Consider the following 17,072-nt stretch of genomic DNA (forward strand, 5'->3'; position numbering starts at 1 on the left):
GATAGTTTAGTTGGATACAGGCAGGTTAACAGTTTTGAATATAAAATTTCTTCTGGAAACACACTGCATTCTTGTTTGCTGGAAGGCCAAACTGAGCTGTATAGGAGTTTGCACATCGATACATCACTTATCTGGTCTAATGACTACAGAAGAAATGCTTCTGGTTGCCAAAGCTGGTGCCATATATGGCTGTGTATATGCTTCTGTCCACTTCCACATACTTTCTAGACAGCTAATGATAGCTTATGTAGCCACTGGCAAGGGACTATCAAGACCCTGTCGCTACCACATAAGTAGAAAGGCAAGGCTAGTTACTGCAATTCAGCCAAAAAATAGAATCCTCTTGAAAAGGAGAGGTACTGCATCTTTGCAAAAAGTGAATTGGCTCACTGCAGCTGAGCAACAAAAAAGGTCAATCACCACTGAAGCAACAAAACAAGTTGTTGGTCTATACATAAATTGTACATAGTTTTAAAATGAATGGAAAAATTACACCACTATACACCCAATGTCTGCAGCCTTCAATTCTCATTGCTGCCTGCAATCTGTAATTAGCTACGCAGTTTTCTACACCCCTAAGTGCTGTGATGTCTCGGCCCTTCTGTCTGCTGAAACGGTGGCAATTTGTTCTCCGCAGCAAAGAACTGAACACATGTGAATGAAATACATAGGTAAAAACAGCAGGACATTATTGAAAACAGCTGCCTTAGAGTACAAAATACAGTACAAGTATACGGATGTAATTAAAACATCAAGAAAAACTATTGCTCCCGTACAGTTTAGGAAACCTGGTTCTTTGCAACGGAGAAGAATTTTAAAAAAAATTATCTTTAAAAATCGGTGTTAAAAAGACCTACCAAGGACACCAGGAGGAAAGAATTAGTTTTTAAAAGGGCAACAATACATGTCTGTGGCTGAAACAAACTCGTGGTTAATGTTCTGATAACTGATTTTTTCACTATCTCAGAAGCTATTTTTTTAAAATCCTACCCAATCTCCCCCCCCAGCCACAACTGCATGAAAAAAAAAAAAAAGCCTTTTGTATGTTCCTTATTTTCCAATAAATACAAAATAAAGATAGTATAGGTAGAGTAATAACAACATAAGGTAATAAGGGTATGCAATAAATTAAAAAGGCAGCTCAAATAAAGGACAGGCATGCACAGTTTAAAAAAAATATCAAAGATTCTATGATGTCACCCAAGTAATACCTGGAACTTTGGAATGAATAGCATACTCTCCATTCAGTTCAAAGTTACTGGTATACGACTAGGTGTCTAGAAATACCTTTCTGGAGGGGTAGGGTTGACTCGATTAGCTAAAAAAATCATTTTAGAGTGAAAATCCATTTAAAATACAGAAGTGGTGCTCCCTGGAAAGAGCCCCAACTGAATTCTGGAGCGACAGCTGGATGAATTGGCAGTAGCCAGTCTATGGTGAAATTTCAAGGTGGTAAAAAATGCTGCTAGGGTATATTTATAGTCACAGAGCTTATTCATTTTGTTTCTGCTCCATTTCAGCGATGGATCTGAAGCTCCCACAGGTTGTGTGCTGCTCTGAACAATCCATCCGTGCATTTTTGCCAACTCTGCTGTTAACACAATGTGAGGTACTGAGGAAACAGATTGAGTTCTCTTCTCTTTTTAAAAACTTGTAAAAGAACAAGTGATGGACTTCTGGACCTGAGGTTCTTGGTGTTTAGATTCATAGTCGAACATGTCCACTGAAGATGAATGACGCTCATGTCTCACTTTGTGCCAGTCATTCTTTCACAGACTAGACTTGTAGCCACATGTTGCTGTTCTCAACCAAGTTATGGTTTAAAGATTTAAAAACCCAGCGCACAGGCTGGATTCCACATATTGGCTGGGTCAACCCACTGGAGCCAAGAGAGAGTTGGCTCTTGCTTCTCCCTACTGCTAACGCTGTTTCTTTTCCAAGACCAGCTTACTTGGAGAGAAGGAGAAGAACTTCAGTGAGCAGCAACCAATCCACTCAGCTTTCCTTGTGCTTTATGCCTGTTTTTCCTTGAACCTACCTCTTCGCAACCCCCATGTTTAAAAACAAAAAAAAATCAAAACAAGAAAGTGTCTCAATCTTCAGCACGTAGCTCGCTGACCGGTTCCGGCAGCGCCCGGAGCGGAGCAGTTTGCATCCCAGAAAACAAGTCCGCAAAGGAAAGGACAGAATGGACGTTGGTCCGGAAACAGGTTCGTCCCAACACTAGGCCCGAAGCTGACGGGATTCCCCTCCCGCCCTGGCTAGGCCCGATCTCCGTCCCATCGCGACCTGCACCCTCGGATCTGGATAGCTGCTGCGGCCTCTCCCTTCTCTTCAAGCGCTCGGCGGCGGCGCGGCCGCCGGGATGCTGGTTTCCATGGCGGGGGCGAGGGGGGGGGGACATGATCTCGAAAGGGGCCGGGGAGGGATCCGGGCAGCGGGGGCCGGGCCTGGGGGCGGTCGGTGTCTGCAGTGAAGCTGGATTCTCTCTCCGCCGGGGTCGCGGCTGGGGGTGGCGGCGGCGGCTCCCCGGCAGGAGGCGCCGCTCAGTCGTCGTCCACGTCGTCCCCGTCGGAGTCGTCGCCTGCCCCGCTGCCGCTGCCCGGCCCGGCCGGCCCGGCGCGGCGCTCGTAGAGCTTGTCCCGCTGGCGCTCCTGGATGTCGCGCATCTCGTCGGCGTAGCGGCAGAAGGCGCCGCCGAACTGGGCCCAGGCCTTGCAGGGCACGGTGATGGCGTTGCGGTAGGACGGCTTCACCTCGCTCACGCGCAGGAAGACGCCGTACTTGTTGCAGCCCACGTCGAAGAAGAAGCGCTTGGAGTCCACGGTGATGGAGGTGCCCTCGGGCAGCTCCCCGCCCAGCCCCGCGCCGCCGCCCGGCCCGCCCAGCTCCTCCTCGTCGCCGCCGTAGTCGTCGATGAGCTTGGCCAGCGCGTCGCGGAACTCGATGAGGCCCTGGGCCGGCAGCGCGATGGTCTGGCCGCTCTGCAGGCCGGGCGGGCCGGGGAAGGCCGGGCCCGGGCCGCGGTTGATGGTCTGGCGGATGCGCAGGAAGCGGCCGCGCTGGTTCTCCTTCAGGTCCAGGTAATACTTGCGGTTCTCGCGCACCAGGAACTCGCTCTTCAGCGCGCGGCGCGGCCCGGCCTCCTCGCCCGGCCCGGCCGCCGCCAGCTGCTCGGGGCTGCTGGGGCCCAGCTGCGCGTAGTGCTCGATGAAGTCGCCCAGGTAGTCGCGGAACTCGGCGGCCACGGCCATGGAGAGCGTGAGGCGGCTCTTGGAGCCGCCCGCGCCCACCTCGGCGATCTTGAGGAAGCGGCCCTTGGCGTTCTGCTTCACGTCCAGGTAGAAGCGCTTGTTCTGGATGTCCAGGCGCTTGGAGGCCAGTTCCTGCGTCTCCTGCTCGGGGCCCGGCCCGCGCGGGCCGCCGAACCCGCCGCCGCGTTCGCTGCCGCTGTCCCCGTCCGCCATCTTCTCGCCCCCGCCCGAGCCGCGCCGCGCGCCCCCCCGCCCCGCTTCCGGCGCCGGCCTGCGCGCGCGCCGGAAGCGGGCGACGTGCGCCGGGCCCCGCCCCGCAACGGTGACGTCAGTGACGCACCGCAACGTCACGCGCGGCGTTATCGTATTAGAGCCTCGTTCCCTCCCCCTCCCCTCCCCCTCCCTCACGCCAGGCCCTGGCCCCGCCCCTACAGCCCCCTACCTCACGGGCTCCAGCCCCTCCCCCACCTCGCTGCCTGGCCGCTTTCCTGGCCCATACACAGCTGATCCCCCAGCTCCCCCGCCTCCCTCAGCCCCCCCCACGAGCCCCCAGCCCCTCTTCCCCCTCAGCCCCCCCCACGAGTCCCCAGCCCGCCCCCTCAGCCCCCCCCACGAGCCCCAGCCCTTCTCTCTCAGCCCCCCCACGAGCCCCAGCCCTTCTCTCTCAGCCCCCCCACGAGTCCCCAGCCCGCCCCCTCAGCCCCCCCCACGAGCCCCAGCCCTTCTCTCTCAGCCTCCCACAAGCCCCCAGCCCCTCTTCCCCCTCCCCCCACGAGCCGCCAGCCCTTTCCCCTCAGCCCCCCCACGAGTCCCCAGCCCCTCTTCCCCCTCCCCCCACGAGCCCCCAGCCCGCCCCCCTCAGCCCCCCCCACGAGCCCCCAGCCCGCCCCCTCAGCCCCCCCACGAGCCGCCAGCCCCTCTTCCCCCTCCCCCCACGAGTCCCTAGCCTGCCCCCCTTAGCCCCCCACGAGCCCCCAGCCCCTCTTCCCCCTCCCCCCATGAGCCCCAGCCCTTCTCTCTCAGCCCCCCCATGAGTCCCCAGCCCCTCTTCCCCCTCCCCCCATGAGCCGCCAGCCCTTTCCCCTCAGCCCCCCCACGAGTCCCCAGCCCCTCTTCCCCCTCCCCCCACGAGCCCCCAGCCCGCCCCCCTCAGCCCCCCCCACGAGCCGCCAGCCCTTCCCCCTCAGCCCCCCCCACGAGCCCCCAGCCCCTCTTCCCCCTCCCCCCACGAGTCCCTAGCCTGCCCCCCTCAGCCCCCCACGAGCCCCCAGCCCCTCTTCCCCCTCCCCCCACGAGCCCCCAGCCCGCCCCCCTCAGCCCCCCCCACGAGCCGCCAGCCCTTCCCCGTCAGCCCCCCTCCACGCTGGATGAATTCGGCTGCAGACTCCGCCTGTCGCACCACTGAGCAGATTTGTCAGCAGCAGGGCTCTTCCCGCAGGAGCTGAGTACGTGGGCCGAAGACAAGGAAGAAGAGGCAGACACTGAGCAGCTGATAATACCAGCCTGGTTCCTGGAGCACCCTTTCTGGGCTTGGGACACCAGCGAGGGCGGAGGGGAAATGATTGCTCTGCAGACCTGGGAGGAGAATTTCAGGATGGGGAAGGTGGCCGTGTCGGAGGATGTGCTGAATTCACTCTGGACTGCAGCGTCAGTGTGCTAACATGGTGCTCCATACACATGGACAAGGGGGTCGCTGTTGGCACCTGGCAACTGCCCCCCCAAACGCTACCGGTCCAGAGCCAACTGGTTTGGCCTGGGAAAATGGTCTGTTGAGGCTGTTGTCATGAGGGTGTGTGAGGATTTCATCTGATTGATTTCTAACCAATTCTCCAATTTGTCAAGGTCATTTTGAAATCTAATCCTGTCCTCCAAAGTGTTTGCAACCCCTCCCAGCTTGGTGTCATCTGCAGACTTTATAAGCTTACTCTGCACTCCACTATCCAGGTCATTAATGAAAACACCGAATAGTACTGGACCAAGGACAGGCCCTGCAGGACCCTGCCCACCCAGCTTGACAGTGACCCATTGATATCTACTCTTTGCGTACGATCTTTCAGCCAGTTGTGCACCCACCTTCTTGTAATTTCATCTCACCTGCATTTGCCTAGTTGAACTGTTGTTTCAGTAGCTGCAGGATGGGAATGGAGCATGCATTTGGCCATTTGAAAGGAAGGTGGCGCCGTTTGTGGAACAGGTTGGAAGCAGCAGAAAAGAACATCCCAAAGATGATACCTGTAGGTTGTTTTGTGCTGTATTTGTAAGGTGCAGAGCCGCGCTCAGCAGTTTGGGAAGCACCTGCAAAATGACACCGCTTGTTGCTCTTATTTTGAGTCTCAGGCGTGAAACTGTGCAGCCGGAGCTCTAGTGGAGAGGGATGGGGGTGGTGGATGGGATGGGAGCGGGTCGGTGTTGTTCATGGGCAGGGGAGGCATAACTCTGTGGCGATCCTTATTTGGCAGCATGTCTTTGTCTATGTGCTTTTGTAAAACTGTACAGATTATAGGACACGGAATGAATTTCTGTGTTTAAAGCACTGTCAACTCCACTGGAATTTGTTCAATAACAAAAACTGAAAATCCATTATATAATAAGCAAAAATAAACCTTTAAATGAAACTACAATGCAACAAAATGGTTTCATAATGAAACCATCTATCGAACCAATCTGGTGTCTAACAGCTACAAAGAAACCTTCAGTTAAAACAACAGCCAAACAAAACATCCAAGTGCTGCAGAGCAGGACCCAGGGCGGGGGGCTGGAAGTCACAGGCGTCTGCCTTTCCTTTCTCATGGGCCTTCTGGGGTCGAGTGCCAGGCTGCATGGTGCCAAGGCAGCTGAGGGCTCAGACTAGGCTCCCAGGTGCTGTTGTTCTCAGTATCGTGAGCTTAGGTCTGCAAAGGGCCTGGCCTGGGATCGCATCGGCAGGGGCACAGGGAAGGGGAGATGCTGGTGTGCCCAGGCCAGTAGCCTGGGTTGGCCAAGGGCTGCAGAGCTGGGCTGGAGCCCTGGTGACAGCACTGCGGTGGTGCTTGCTGCCCGGACAGCAATATTTGCTGCAGCTGCCTGTTTTGGCTCTATATTGCCTCCTGGCGTTCTCTCTCAGCATGGCTGCAGGCAGCTGTTTGAGGCATGTTGGAGGGCTTCTGGGGTAACCGCACTTCTTGTGCTATGCTCGATTCCAGGGCAGAGGGGCAAAATCTGTCCCCGCGTAACATGAGCCCAGAGCAGAGGAAGGCACCCAGGTAACCAGACACAAAGCAGTGTGGGATAGCCGTTGGAGGACTGCCAAAGCAGCATCGGATGCCCATGAAACACACTGAACTATCTCGACTCCCAGCAAAGTCAGTTCACTTTGAAATAGAATGGCATGGTTGATAGTGCAGAATTAGTGCACTCTCATGGACGGCGTCATGTGTACACAAGCGTTTTCAAACCAGATTAACTTGACTTCATTCAGGTTACCCCCCACCCCAGTGTACCCTAAGGCCAGATTCACAAAGAGACTTAGGCGTTACTATGATCTACAAAACCATTGCTCAGCTGCCACCCAATCCCATAAGCTTTGGTTTGGCAGAACATTGGCTGTTCCCTACACACCTACGTTTCTGCCTCTGGGCCTGCGCAGGTCAGCCACGTGAAGTCAGGCAGTGGCAGAGAGCCAGGAATGGATCCCAGGATGCAGATAGGGCTGCTGGGAGTTTTCAGCTGCATTAGCAGGTTAAGTTAAAGGCTAACTCATGAAAAATGCCAACTGCCTTGTCTTGATTGGGCTGTTTGCTGGAGTTAAGAACCCCCCATTCCTAGCGATGGCAGCCTGGGAGCCTCTTGCTCTGCCTAGGACACGGTGCTTCCTAACCTGGGCAGCGGTATCACCGGGAGCCAAACTTTCCCCTCCAAAGCCATGATGGAGGTGTCAAGCCTTCCAGCTGTGAATGGCTGTGACTAGCTGCAGGGAGGTGGGTAGTACAAGAGCCTTGTTGTGTTCGCACACACACGACTCAGCGTCAGGAGATTCCAGCCAGTGATTGTACCACAGACAGCTCTGGAAGCCCGTATGTACATGTCATCGGCCAGCCCAGCCAAACAGCCCAGGTTTGATGGAACTGCACATCAGGCAGGTTTCTCTTGGTTCCCACAACTCGCTCCTGCTTTCTTCTGGCTGCACTCCCAGCCGACCAGTTCTAACAGCCTCCTAGCCCTGTCCCCTCCCAGTGCAACCTCCGCCCTCCACCTGCCCAATCCAGACTGTTCCTCCCAACACCTGCTTCAAGCTCCCGCAGTCCAGCTGCCCCAGAACCTCCTGTTCTCACACCCTGCCTCAGCCCCAAGCCCACGCTGGCCCCACAAACAGCCGAGAGGAAGAGGTGAACCTGTATGTATCACTCCATTATCTCACCATGCACAGCGTTTGAACGCTGGTGAGCCCTAGCTCTTAGCTGGCTTTTTGCACCCATTGAGCTCAAAGCGCTTTACAAAGGGGGTCTGTAGAATTACCCCCTGTTTACAGATGGTGAAACTGTGGCACAGATGGGGCAGTGACTTGTCCAAGCAGGCCAGTGGCAGGGCTGAGAATGGAACCAAGGTCTCCTGACTGCCAGCCTTGTGCTTGGCTGGTTCTCCCTGCTAACCAAGGGGCAGAGGTCCTGGGATGTTGAGGGGCGCTCATGTTAATTTAGTGCTGCGGAAATCCTTGCCCCAGTATGCTCTGCCTGTGGCTATTTGCTGGTGCCGCTGGGTTAGCTGCAAGGAGCCCTGAAGTCTGGTCCCAGCGTTCCCACTTGCTTGCTTCCGCCTGAGTTATTTCCCCTGCCTAGGAATTAGGAACAAATAGAGTTACTGTCCAGGTGAGGCTGGAGATTGGTGGAGGTACCTCTGCTAGCACAAAGGCCGAGGACTTTTGGCGTGGCATAGATCCAGGCCTTGCTGTCTCCCGGGAGTCACCATGACTGGGAACATAACACCTGGCTGGTGACAGCCTGCGAATCCCAGCAATGCTTGAATTTGGTGAGATTCCGGACAGACCGAGTGCTCGGCTATGCTGAGGCCATTTTCAGCACCTCCCACTGCCTCAGAGACGCTCTGGGCTGTGTGTGATGCACAGACAGGCAATCCTGGGATCTTCTCATACATGGCTATTAAGTGCATTCTTTACAGGAGCTCCTAGAAGCCCCCAAATCCGGGGCCTTCTTGTGCAAGGTGCTGCCTGGACCCACAGCGAGAGAGAGGCCCTGCCTCTGAAGAGTGCACGCTCTAAATGAACTGCCCCCAGACCCTGTCAGCAGAGTTACAGGTGCCCAGTGCTGCCTCGCATCCTTCCAGAGGGTGGCAGGGCCTGAAACCCGGACAGCACAAAGTAAGGGGAGGGGCCACTCCCAGCACGTGGGTGTCACTCAGGTCAAGGGCCCTGGCCTGGCAGTTCTGCTGACGCCTGCACACCAGTCCCAGCTCCGCTGACGTGCAGATTTCAATCCTTGCTTTGCCAGTTTGGGTTGCCCCCTTGCTGGCGTCCCTGGGCAGCCTCCAGAAGGCCTGACCCCATGTTTCCCAAAGCAGCCGTGGAGACCGGGCACTTGCTGAGACGTGTCACGGGGAGCAGGGGGCTCAATTTGGCGTTTGAGCCCCAGGTGTGTGTGAATTAAACATTCGATGCAGCAGAGGATTTTATAATCACAGGCTTTTTAGGGGGCTCTGTCTGGGGAACCCTCCCGCGACTGATCCCAAATGTGGGCCACTCACCCGACCAAGGGCTGCCATGGGGCACTGCATGGAGCGAGGCAATCCGGGTGTACATGTGGATTTTACAGCACTTGTTTTAAACAGTGAACAAGTCTCACCCTTCCTTGCTGCGATAGTTATGGCAGAGGGTGGGAGGGCAAAGAGGGTCCCAGAGGGTAAAAGACTTGTCCTGGGCCACACAGCAAGGGAGGGGCAGGGCAGGGAGGCCTCAGGTCCTGGCACACAGAGACGCACTCAGTCCCTCCCAGCTGCCCTGAGCCCAGCTGAAGTGAACTCTGCTAATAGTGTCGCTCTGTATGCGGGTGGCTCAGCTGCTGTGGGCAGGGAGCTAGGAGGGCAGCGCTGGGCCTGTCCAGCCCTGGGAAGGGGTTTGAGGGCTGGCTAGATCCTGTTGTTTCTCTGCGGAGGGGAAAGCGAGTCACACCAGGTCCTAGTGGCCCTTCGCTCCCAAGCGGGTGAGGACTTGCGGGTAATGCAGAGAGGAGACGTGACCAGCACTGCAACTGTCACTGAGCTGGCAGGGCCCTGTGTGCAAATGCTGCACGCTCGGCTGGTCACTGATTTATCCCCCTGCCACTTGGTTGATTAATTAGCCCCTATTGCCATCAGGTTTGCTGGCCAGAGTCAGTGCTGGGGCTGGGTTGACGTTCCCGTGCAGAGGGTTTATGGGACTGGTGGGACACTAGGCCAGGCCAGGATCGATCTGGTGCTAAGGATGCTCTGGGCCAGAGCACGCTCCAGTGTGGTTCAGTCTGCATGCTGCAATGGCAGGCAGTGTCCAGTGAGACGCTGCGATTACCTGGCGGATATTGGGCCTGTTTTCTGCCTTGCGAAGGGCCAGGTTGCAGCAGGGGTGTGGTGGGTGGGGGGCTCTTCCCTCAAGCCCCGGGGCTGTTCAGAGCCAGACTTGTCCCATTTCTAGCTGGGATTGGTTCTGAGCCCGGGTGACAGCAGGGGACCAATGCTGATAACACAAGTAACTTCTCCACACTGTACCTCCAGCCCCATTGAAATGCAGCCACCTCAGGGGTGGAGGACAGCAGGCAGCATGCAGTGGCCATAACGGTGAAAGGAGGGAACATTGTCTGCAGGCACCTGAGCAATTCCTTAGCCCTTAGGAGAAGCCCCCAGGGATTTTAACTGTCCAGGCACAGCAAATGATCTCGGGTTGAAAGTCTCACGTGGCAATAAACAGCCTGCTGCCCACAGAACCCATCCGCCAGTAGAGTCGGCAGCACCAAGTGCCGGGTTCAGTAACTAGCGATTCCTCCGAACCATACGAAACAGAGCCAAGCCCCGAGCCGGTCAGCTGGGAAAACAGAGGCACCACTTCCCCCCTTGCCAGCAATGGGTCTAGGTGAGCTGAGAGGGGGAACCCAGCAGTAAGTCGGGAACACTGAACTTGTAGCTAGCCAAGGTGGGCACTTGGTAACACAGAAGTCAGGGGATTGTATCTGTCCACACCTGGAACTGAGCCACGCACAGAAACTTCTCCGTGACGGCCCATTCCCAGGGCCAGAACTGCAGCTGTTGAAGGGGCCAGTGAGTCTTGGCCAGCACAGGCCCCAGGTTTCTGTTTGCCTTCCAGGTCCTGGTATAGGACAGCTCCCAAGCCCCCCGCGGGATCCCAAGGATACACGGCTTGTGTAGGTCAGCAAAGACCAGGCCTAGGGCAGGAGTTAGCTCTGAATGATTCCTCCCAAAGCCCTTTCACATCTCTCGTCCCACAGTTTCCAATGTGCCGGGGGGTGCTCAACCCCCGGCTCTGCCCCAGGACCCGCCTCCACTCCACCCCTTCCCCCAAGACCCCACCTCTTCCCGCCCTGCCTCTTCCTGCACAATTACGCCCCGTTCCCCCGAGCGTGCTGCATCCTCGCTCCTCCCACCCCAGAGCCTCCTGCGCACTGCGAAATAGTTGATCATGGGGGGAGGGCGGGGAAGGTGCTCATCTGCGGGGCCTGCTGGTGGGTGGGAGGTGCAGGAAGGGAGAGGGAGGTGCTGATCCATGGGGCCCACTGGTGGGTAAGAGGTGCAGGGAGGGAGGGGGAAGTGCTGATCCATGGGACCCACTGGTGGGTGAGAGGTGCAGGGAGGGAGGAGGAGGTGCTGATCCGTGGGGTCTGCTGGTGGGCGGGAGGTGCGGGGAGGGAGGGGGAGGTGCTGATCTGCGGGGCCCGTTGGTGGGCTGGAGGCACTGGGGGTGAGGGGAGCTGATGGGGGCTTCCTGCCAAGGTCATTCAGTGGCTTTATGATGGTAACATAATTCTTCACAAACCTGCAATATTACCCGCTAAATCCTAGAAAGTTCTCGAGCTCTGTAACTACACGGCCATGTTGTGATAAAGGGGGTGGGGGTTAGCTCCCTTTTATGGACCCAGCCAGCCAGTAGCTATAAAATCCCTCCTAGTAACTGTTCTCTAATTGCTTTACCTCTAAAGGGTTAAAAAGTCTCACTGTTCTGCATGGGTCAAAGGAGGTGAGTGGGCCCCTGGCCAAAAGAGCCAATAGGAAGGCGAGAACTTTTTAAAATTGAAACAAGACTCCCCTTTGGTCTGTCTGTTGGTGTTTTCCCGGGGAGAGGCGGCCAGGGCAGAGCCACGCTGTAAGAAACTTGTGCCAGATATGAAAAAATCATCAGTATCGTAACTAGAAACTACTCATTTAAAACCCCAGATATGTAAATTGCTCAGGAAATGTCTCGGAAGATGCAATTAGTTTTATTACTTTTATTTTGTTATGGCGTGTGGATTCCTCTGTGCTAACCCAGGTGCTTTTGTTTTGCTTGTAACCTTTAAGCTGGACCTCCAGAGAGCTATTCTTGATGCTTAATCCTTGTAGTTGCTCTTTTAAAATCTAGCAATAGCCTGAGTTCCCAGATGTATTTTCTTTCTTTTTTTATTAATAAAATTTACTTTTTTTTAGAACAGGATTGGATCTTTGTGTCTTAAGAGGTTTGTGCACATGTGGTTTAGTTAGCTGGTGGCAACAGCTGATTTCCTTTTTTTTTTCTTTCTCAGCTCTTCCCCGAAATGGCTTGAGGGTACCCCACAGGAAGGAATTCCCAAGTGCTCCTTCCTGGGCTCTCAAAGGGGTTCTGCACTTCGGTGCTGGCAGCATCTACCAACCCAAGGTCAGAGAAGAGCTGTAACTTGGGAGTTTAATACAAGGCTGGAGTGGCCAGTATTAATTTTTAGAATCCTTGCGGCCCCCACTTCCTGCACTCGGAGTGACAAAGTGGGGGATCAGCCTTGAAATGCCCAGCCGTGGACCCTTCCCCCAGCCTGCCTGGCTATGGACTCTTCCCCCAGCCTGCCCCACCACAGACCCTTCCCCCAGCCTTCCCCTCCATGTACCCTTCCCCCGGCCTGCCCCCTCATGGACCCTTCTCCCATCCTGACTCAGTTTACCTGGATAGGGGACAAAGGACAGAGGTGGGACTTGGGGCCAGTGATCTCAGATGTCCGGCTGGGAAGCAGGGGGGCTCTGGGCTGGAGAGAGGGAGCAGGCAGGGCCCACCTGGATGCAGGGGGACTGGGATGTGCTGTGCTGAGGGAGGCCAGGCCTGAGGCCCTGAGAGTTTCCTGTGCTATATTCAGATGCTCAATAACCCCTCCTGTTTTATGCTGGCAGAGAGTCACTCCGGTCTAGAGAACAGGGTTGCATTATTCCCTCTGGGAATGGAGGCTCTGGGGGTCCAGAGCGAGGGGACTCCCTGAGGGGACCCACAGCGAGAGACAGGTGTGCTAAGGCTCAGAGAGGTGCAGTTCCAGGAGGTGGAGGGGCCTGACCCCGAGAGAGAGTGGACCCCCGAAAAGGGCTGTCTCACTGAAAGGGGCACCCCCCACGGACTGCTTGGGGCCACGAGTGGGCACGACCTGCGAGTCCGTGACACATTCTCTCCACCTTCCCCTGTCCCGGCCCGCCATGGACTCTTCCCTCTGCCTTCCCCCTCATGGACCCTTCCCCCTCCTGCCCTTCAGGAATCGCCCCAAGTTGGCTACAGGTCAGCACCAAGGATGGGTCCTGGCAGCTCTTGGCCCCGTACCCACACATGCCGGACGGGGCTGTGCCACCCAGAGTGGGTAGCTGGGCGGGGAGTGGGGCAGATGGGAGAAATCTCCTTGCTGTATGACCAGTGGGGGGCATTCGATTGCAGCGCTTCTGCCAGGCACGAAGCTGCTGCTCCATAAGGGGGGCCAGCACTGGCCAGCAGCCGCAGCAGGGCTGTAACATGCCATGGAGACGGAGTCCCTGTCTTGTCCCTGGAGCCCAGAGCCAGAGCCCATTGCCACCGAGAAACAGCCATTTCTTGGCCTCTTAGGAGGCCCGGTGTCGCTAACCCATTAGGCCCCCAAGCCTGGAGAGGTTTCAAACCAGTCGCTGCCAGGTTTGGTTCTTCGCCATCTCCTCTCATCTCCCCATTGCAGCCGAAATTCGCCCTTGTCCCAGGACTCCAGGAGCTGGAGCTTCACGAACGCACCAGGGCCCATGAGACTCACGGTGAAATGGGGCAAGCACCCAGCGCCTCCCGGAGCACAGTCGGGGAGAGGGAATTAAAACCACAGCTGGAGTGAGGGTCAGGACACCTGGGTTCTAGTCCCGGCTCCATCGCTGAGCTCGGGCCAGTCACTGCCCCACTTGGTGCCTCAGTTTCCCCATCAATAAAGTGACTCCAGGAGGAGCAGGGATCTGACTCCGGTCCCCTGCTCATGTACGTCTGGGCAGCGATGCCATCGCCGGCCACCAGGTGCTGCTGTTGAACCACTTTTCACCCTCAGCCGATTCTGGGGGACACCTGTTTCCAGCCCATCACCCCGGCTCTGCGGTGCCCCTCACTCCTGACCCGCAGCCCCCTGATAGCCCAGCCCTGCACCCCCCACAGCTCTGCTGGTGCCCCTCACTTCCCACCTGCAGCCCCTGCTACCCCAGCCCTGGGCTCCCCCAGGTCTGCTGATGCCCCTCACCCCAAAGGAGTGGGTGACTCCCTCCAGCTCCGTCTAGAGCTCCCTCGGCATCTGCCCTGCTTCAGACCCCAAGGGGTGGAAGACATGGTGGCACACACGGAGCCAGCAACCGGGGCCCAGGGGTTGTACAGAGACTTTGGCTATAACCTCCAGGGATGAGGCAGGGAGAAGCCAGAGCCAGGGAGCATCTTGGCTGCTGGCTGGCAGTACGAGGTTGTGTTGCTACCACACACCTGCCACTAGAGGATACCCCAAACGCAGAGGTTCACAGCTGATCCATGGGCTGGAGTCACGGCAGGACCCCCCTACCCTATTAGCTGAGCTGATGGGGCCACTCTAGTTGCCACGAGGTGGCCTCATGCTTAGAACAGGACTCTGGGACTCAGGGTGCCTAGGTCCTAATCAGTCACTGGGGCATGGTGGGCAAGTCCTACCTTTGTCCATGCCTCAGTTTCCCCCTCTGGATATAATGGTACTGATCCACCTTTGTAAAGTGCTCTGAGACCCTCCAGTGAGAGCTGGCAGAGGGGTAGGGCCCCAGGGGGCTCTGGGATCCTGGCTCCATGGCCTTCCATCTCCAGACTGGCCCATCAGAGGGGCTTGGGGTGGGGATAGGGGGTTAAGATGAAGGAGGAGGGATCCCAAAGACCACACCTGGGGTGCCGGGATGCTGGGGAGTGGGTGAGGGGGAGGCCCTTATTTTTAAAATGAAGATTGGCTGTTTGTCTAAAACAGCTGCTCTGGCCTGGGGCAGGTCTCCGGCCCAGGGGATGCAGATCAGACTAGACATCATAACGGCCCCAGCATCCTACTGATCAGCCTCCCCTCCCGTTCCCAGGGTTCCCTGGCTCATGTAGCGCTCAGCCAGGAACCTGGGGTTGTTCTCTATGCAGCACCCAGCCAGGGCCAGGGCCACCACAAAACAATCCCCCAGCAGGAAGGGCAGCAAGATAGGGGTCAGCTCCCAGATTCTAGTGACCCAGTGTCTGCAGGTGAGAGAAGCTGTTGAGCTGCAGGGCTGAGAACAGCTCTGAGCACCACACCTAAAGGTGGAGCTGGTCCTGTGATATCACCTCAGAGGTACCACTGCTTGACCCACCTCTAAGGGATTGCAGCAAGGACCTGTCAGGGTAGTCTCTGTAGTCACTGTCCCCCCATATGGGCTGAGGCTGAGCAGACCTAGGGCTGAGCCCTGAAATCATCTCCAGGAACCAGCAGCCAACTGAAACAAAAACTCTCAGTTGTGTCCTATGAGCAGATTGATTGAACACCAGCAAGTACCAGGTAAGTCCCTGTGACAGTAACCACATCCCAGAGCAGCCTAGCCCTACTACTGGCCTTTGGCATCCTTCCTCCCTGCTTGGCAAGTGAGGTTCAGGTGAGCGTGAGCCCCTCAATCTGGGCCAGCTAAGCACAGTTCTGCCCCCTTCACTGGTACCATCAGGACAACACCATGCCATTACCCCTGCAGTCAAACGCTGGCATAATCTGTACCCTGCACCAGCCTACACTGATCATTGGGCAAAGCAGCACCACTAGCTGCGCACCTAGTCAGAGTGGGCATGTCTATGCAAACGCAGTCTGCTCCTGACTACTTGCCCCCAGCTCATCACCAGGTGTCAGGGGAGAGCCTGTTCCCCCTGGCGTAAGCAGTGAATGCTTTGCAAGAAACCATTTAGGTTGAAGTGGGCAGTTAACAGCTCTGCAGTCATGGGACAGCGATGGCTACTCCGTTACAGATTGTTGGAATGAGACAGAAACCCAGTGTTTTGCAGCTTTTGTTCTGACAGGCTCTGGTGCCACTTTGAGTTGGTGGGTGTTGGTCTGTGGGGAGCTTGCTTGTGATTGTAAGCAGGATCTGAATGAACTCTCCCCTTACAGCTATCTGGGAGGAGGAGAGACTTCAGGAGCAAACTGTATTTACATGAATGCTCCTACTCTGCTTCCAGCAGATAGAGCAGTGTCACTCAAAATAATCAGCTTTGGCTGGTGTTGGGTTACAAATCACTTTAGTATTGAATGCTGGGGTAGTGAAAGGCTGTCACCAATGATGTTGTCTTTACTGTATGAATACAGGGCAGCAGGCTGTGCTTAACCTGTCCCAAGTGAGGAGGTCACCCTCAACTGAAAGCACCCCACTAAGCCGGGGGCTCGAATGCCAGAGCCCTGGGAAAATAAGAGGTGTGGCAAGAGATAGCCCAGCTAAGAAGTGTTTCATTGCTCAAGATCTCTCTGAATTTTAGCTCTATCCTCCAAAGTATTGACAACTTTCCTTTGCTTTGTGTCATCTGCCCACTTGATCACCATGTTCTCTAGTCCTAAATCCAGGGCATTAAGAGATGTTAAACAGCCCCAGGTCCAGAACAGATCTCTGTGGAACTCCAGTTGAGACCTCCCTCCAATCTGATACCATCCCATTCATAGTGACTCTTCGTTTGCAGTTGTTTAACCAGCTATGTATCTACTTAATGGTACTTCTGCCAAGCCCGCATTTCTCCAGCCTATGTATCAGAATGTCACGTGGGACTGTGTCAGAAGCCTTGTTGAAGTCCAGGTATATTATGTCCACTGCATGCCCCCAAAGGAAATCAAGCTGGCTTGGCATGATTGGTTCTCAGTAAACCCAGGCTGGCTGCTCGTGATCACCCCCCTCATCCTCCAGGTGTTCGCAGCTGGAATGTTTTATCCATTGCTCTGGTAGCTTCCCAGGTATGGAGATCAGGCTGACTGGTCTACAGATCCCCAGCTCCTCCTTTCACCCCTTTTAAAGGTGGGCACATTAGCCCTTCTCTAGTCTTCCGGGACCGCTCCTTTCATCCATGAGCTTGTAAATATTGCCAGTGGCTCCGAGATTTCTTCAGCTAATTCCTTCAGCACCCTGGGGTGAACTGCATCTGTCCCCACTGATTTGAAGTCATTCCAATTGGTCAGAAGATTTCTGACGTGTTCTTTACATATCCCAATAGTTCTCCTTCCCCTCTACTGTCTGTGGTAACTTGGCTAGTCGTCTGGTCACAGTGAGAAGACTGAAGCAAAGTCAGCATTGAGCAGCTCTGCCTTCCTCTCACCTTCTGTTCCCAGCTCACCTTCTCCATTGAGCAGCGGCCCCACGCCGTCC

General features: G+C 55.9%; 1 protein-coding gene across 1 annotated transcript; it reads right to left on the reverse strand.

Annotated features, from left to right (window-relative positions):
• Nucleotides 1-423: 423 nt before the first annotated feature.
• Nucleotides 424-3,469, reverse strand: PURB (purine rich element binding protein B). Its single transcript, XM_050937555.1, has one exon. It carries the CDS (start codon nucleotides 3,465-3,467, stop codon nucleotides 2,547-2,549), a length of 921 nt encoding a protein of 306 aa, XP_050793512.1. The 5' UTR covers nucleotides 3,468-3,469; the 3' UTR covers nucleotides 424-2,546.
• Between the last annotated feature and the right edge of the window lie 13,603 nt (nucleotides 3,470-17,072).

This window comes from Gopherus flavomarginatus, chromosome 2 (genome assembly GCF_025201925.1).
Source record: "Gopherus flavomarginatus isolate rGopFla2 chromosome 2, rGopFla2.mat.asm, whole genome shotgun sequence".
In the NCBI taxonomy this organism is placed as follows: Eukaryota; Metazoa; Chordata; order Testudines; family Testudinidae; genus Gopherus; species Gopherus flavomarginatus.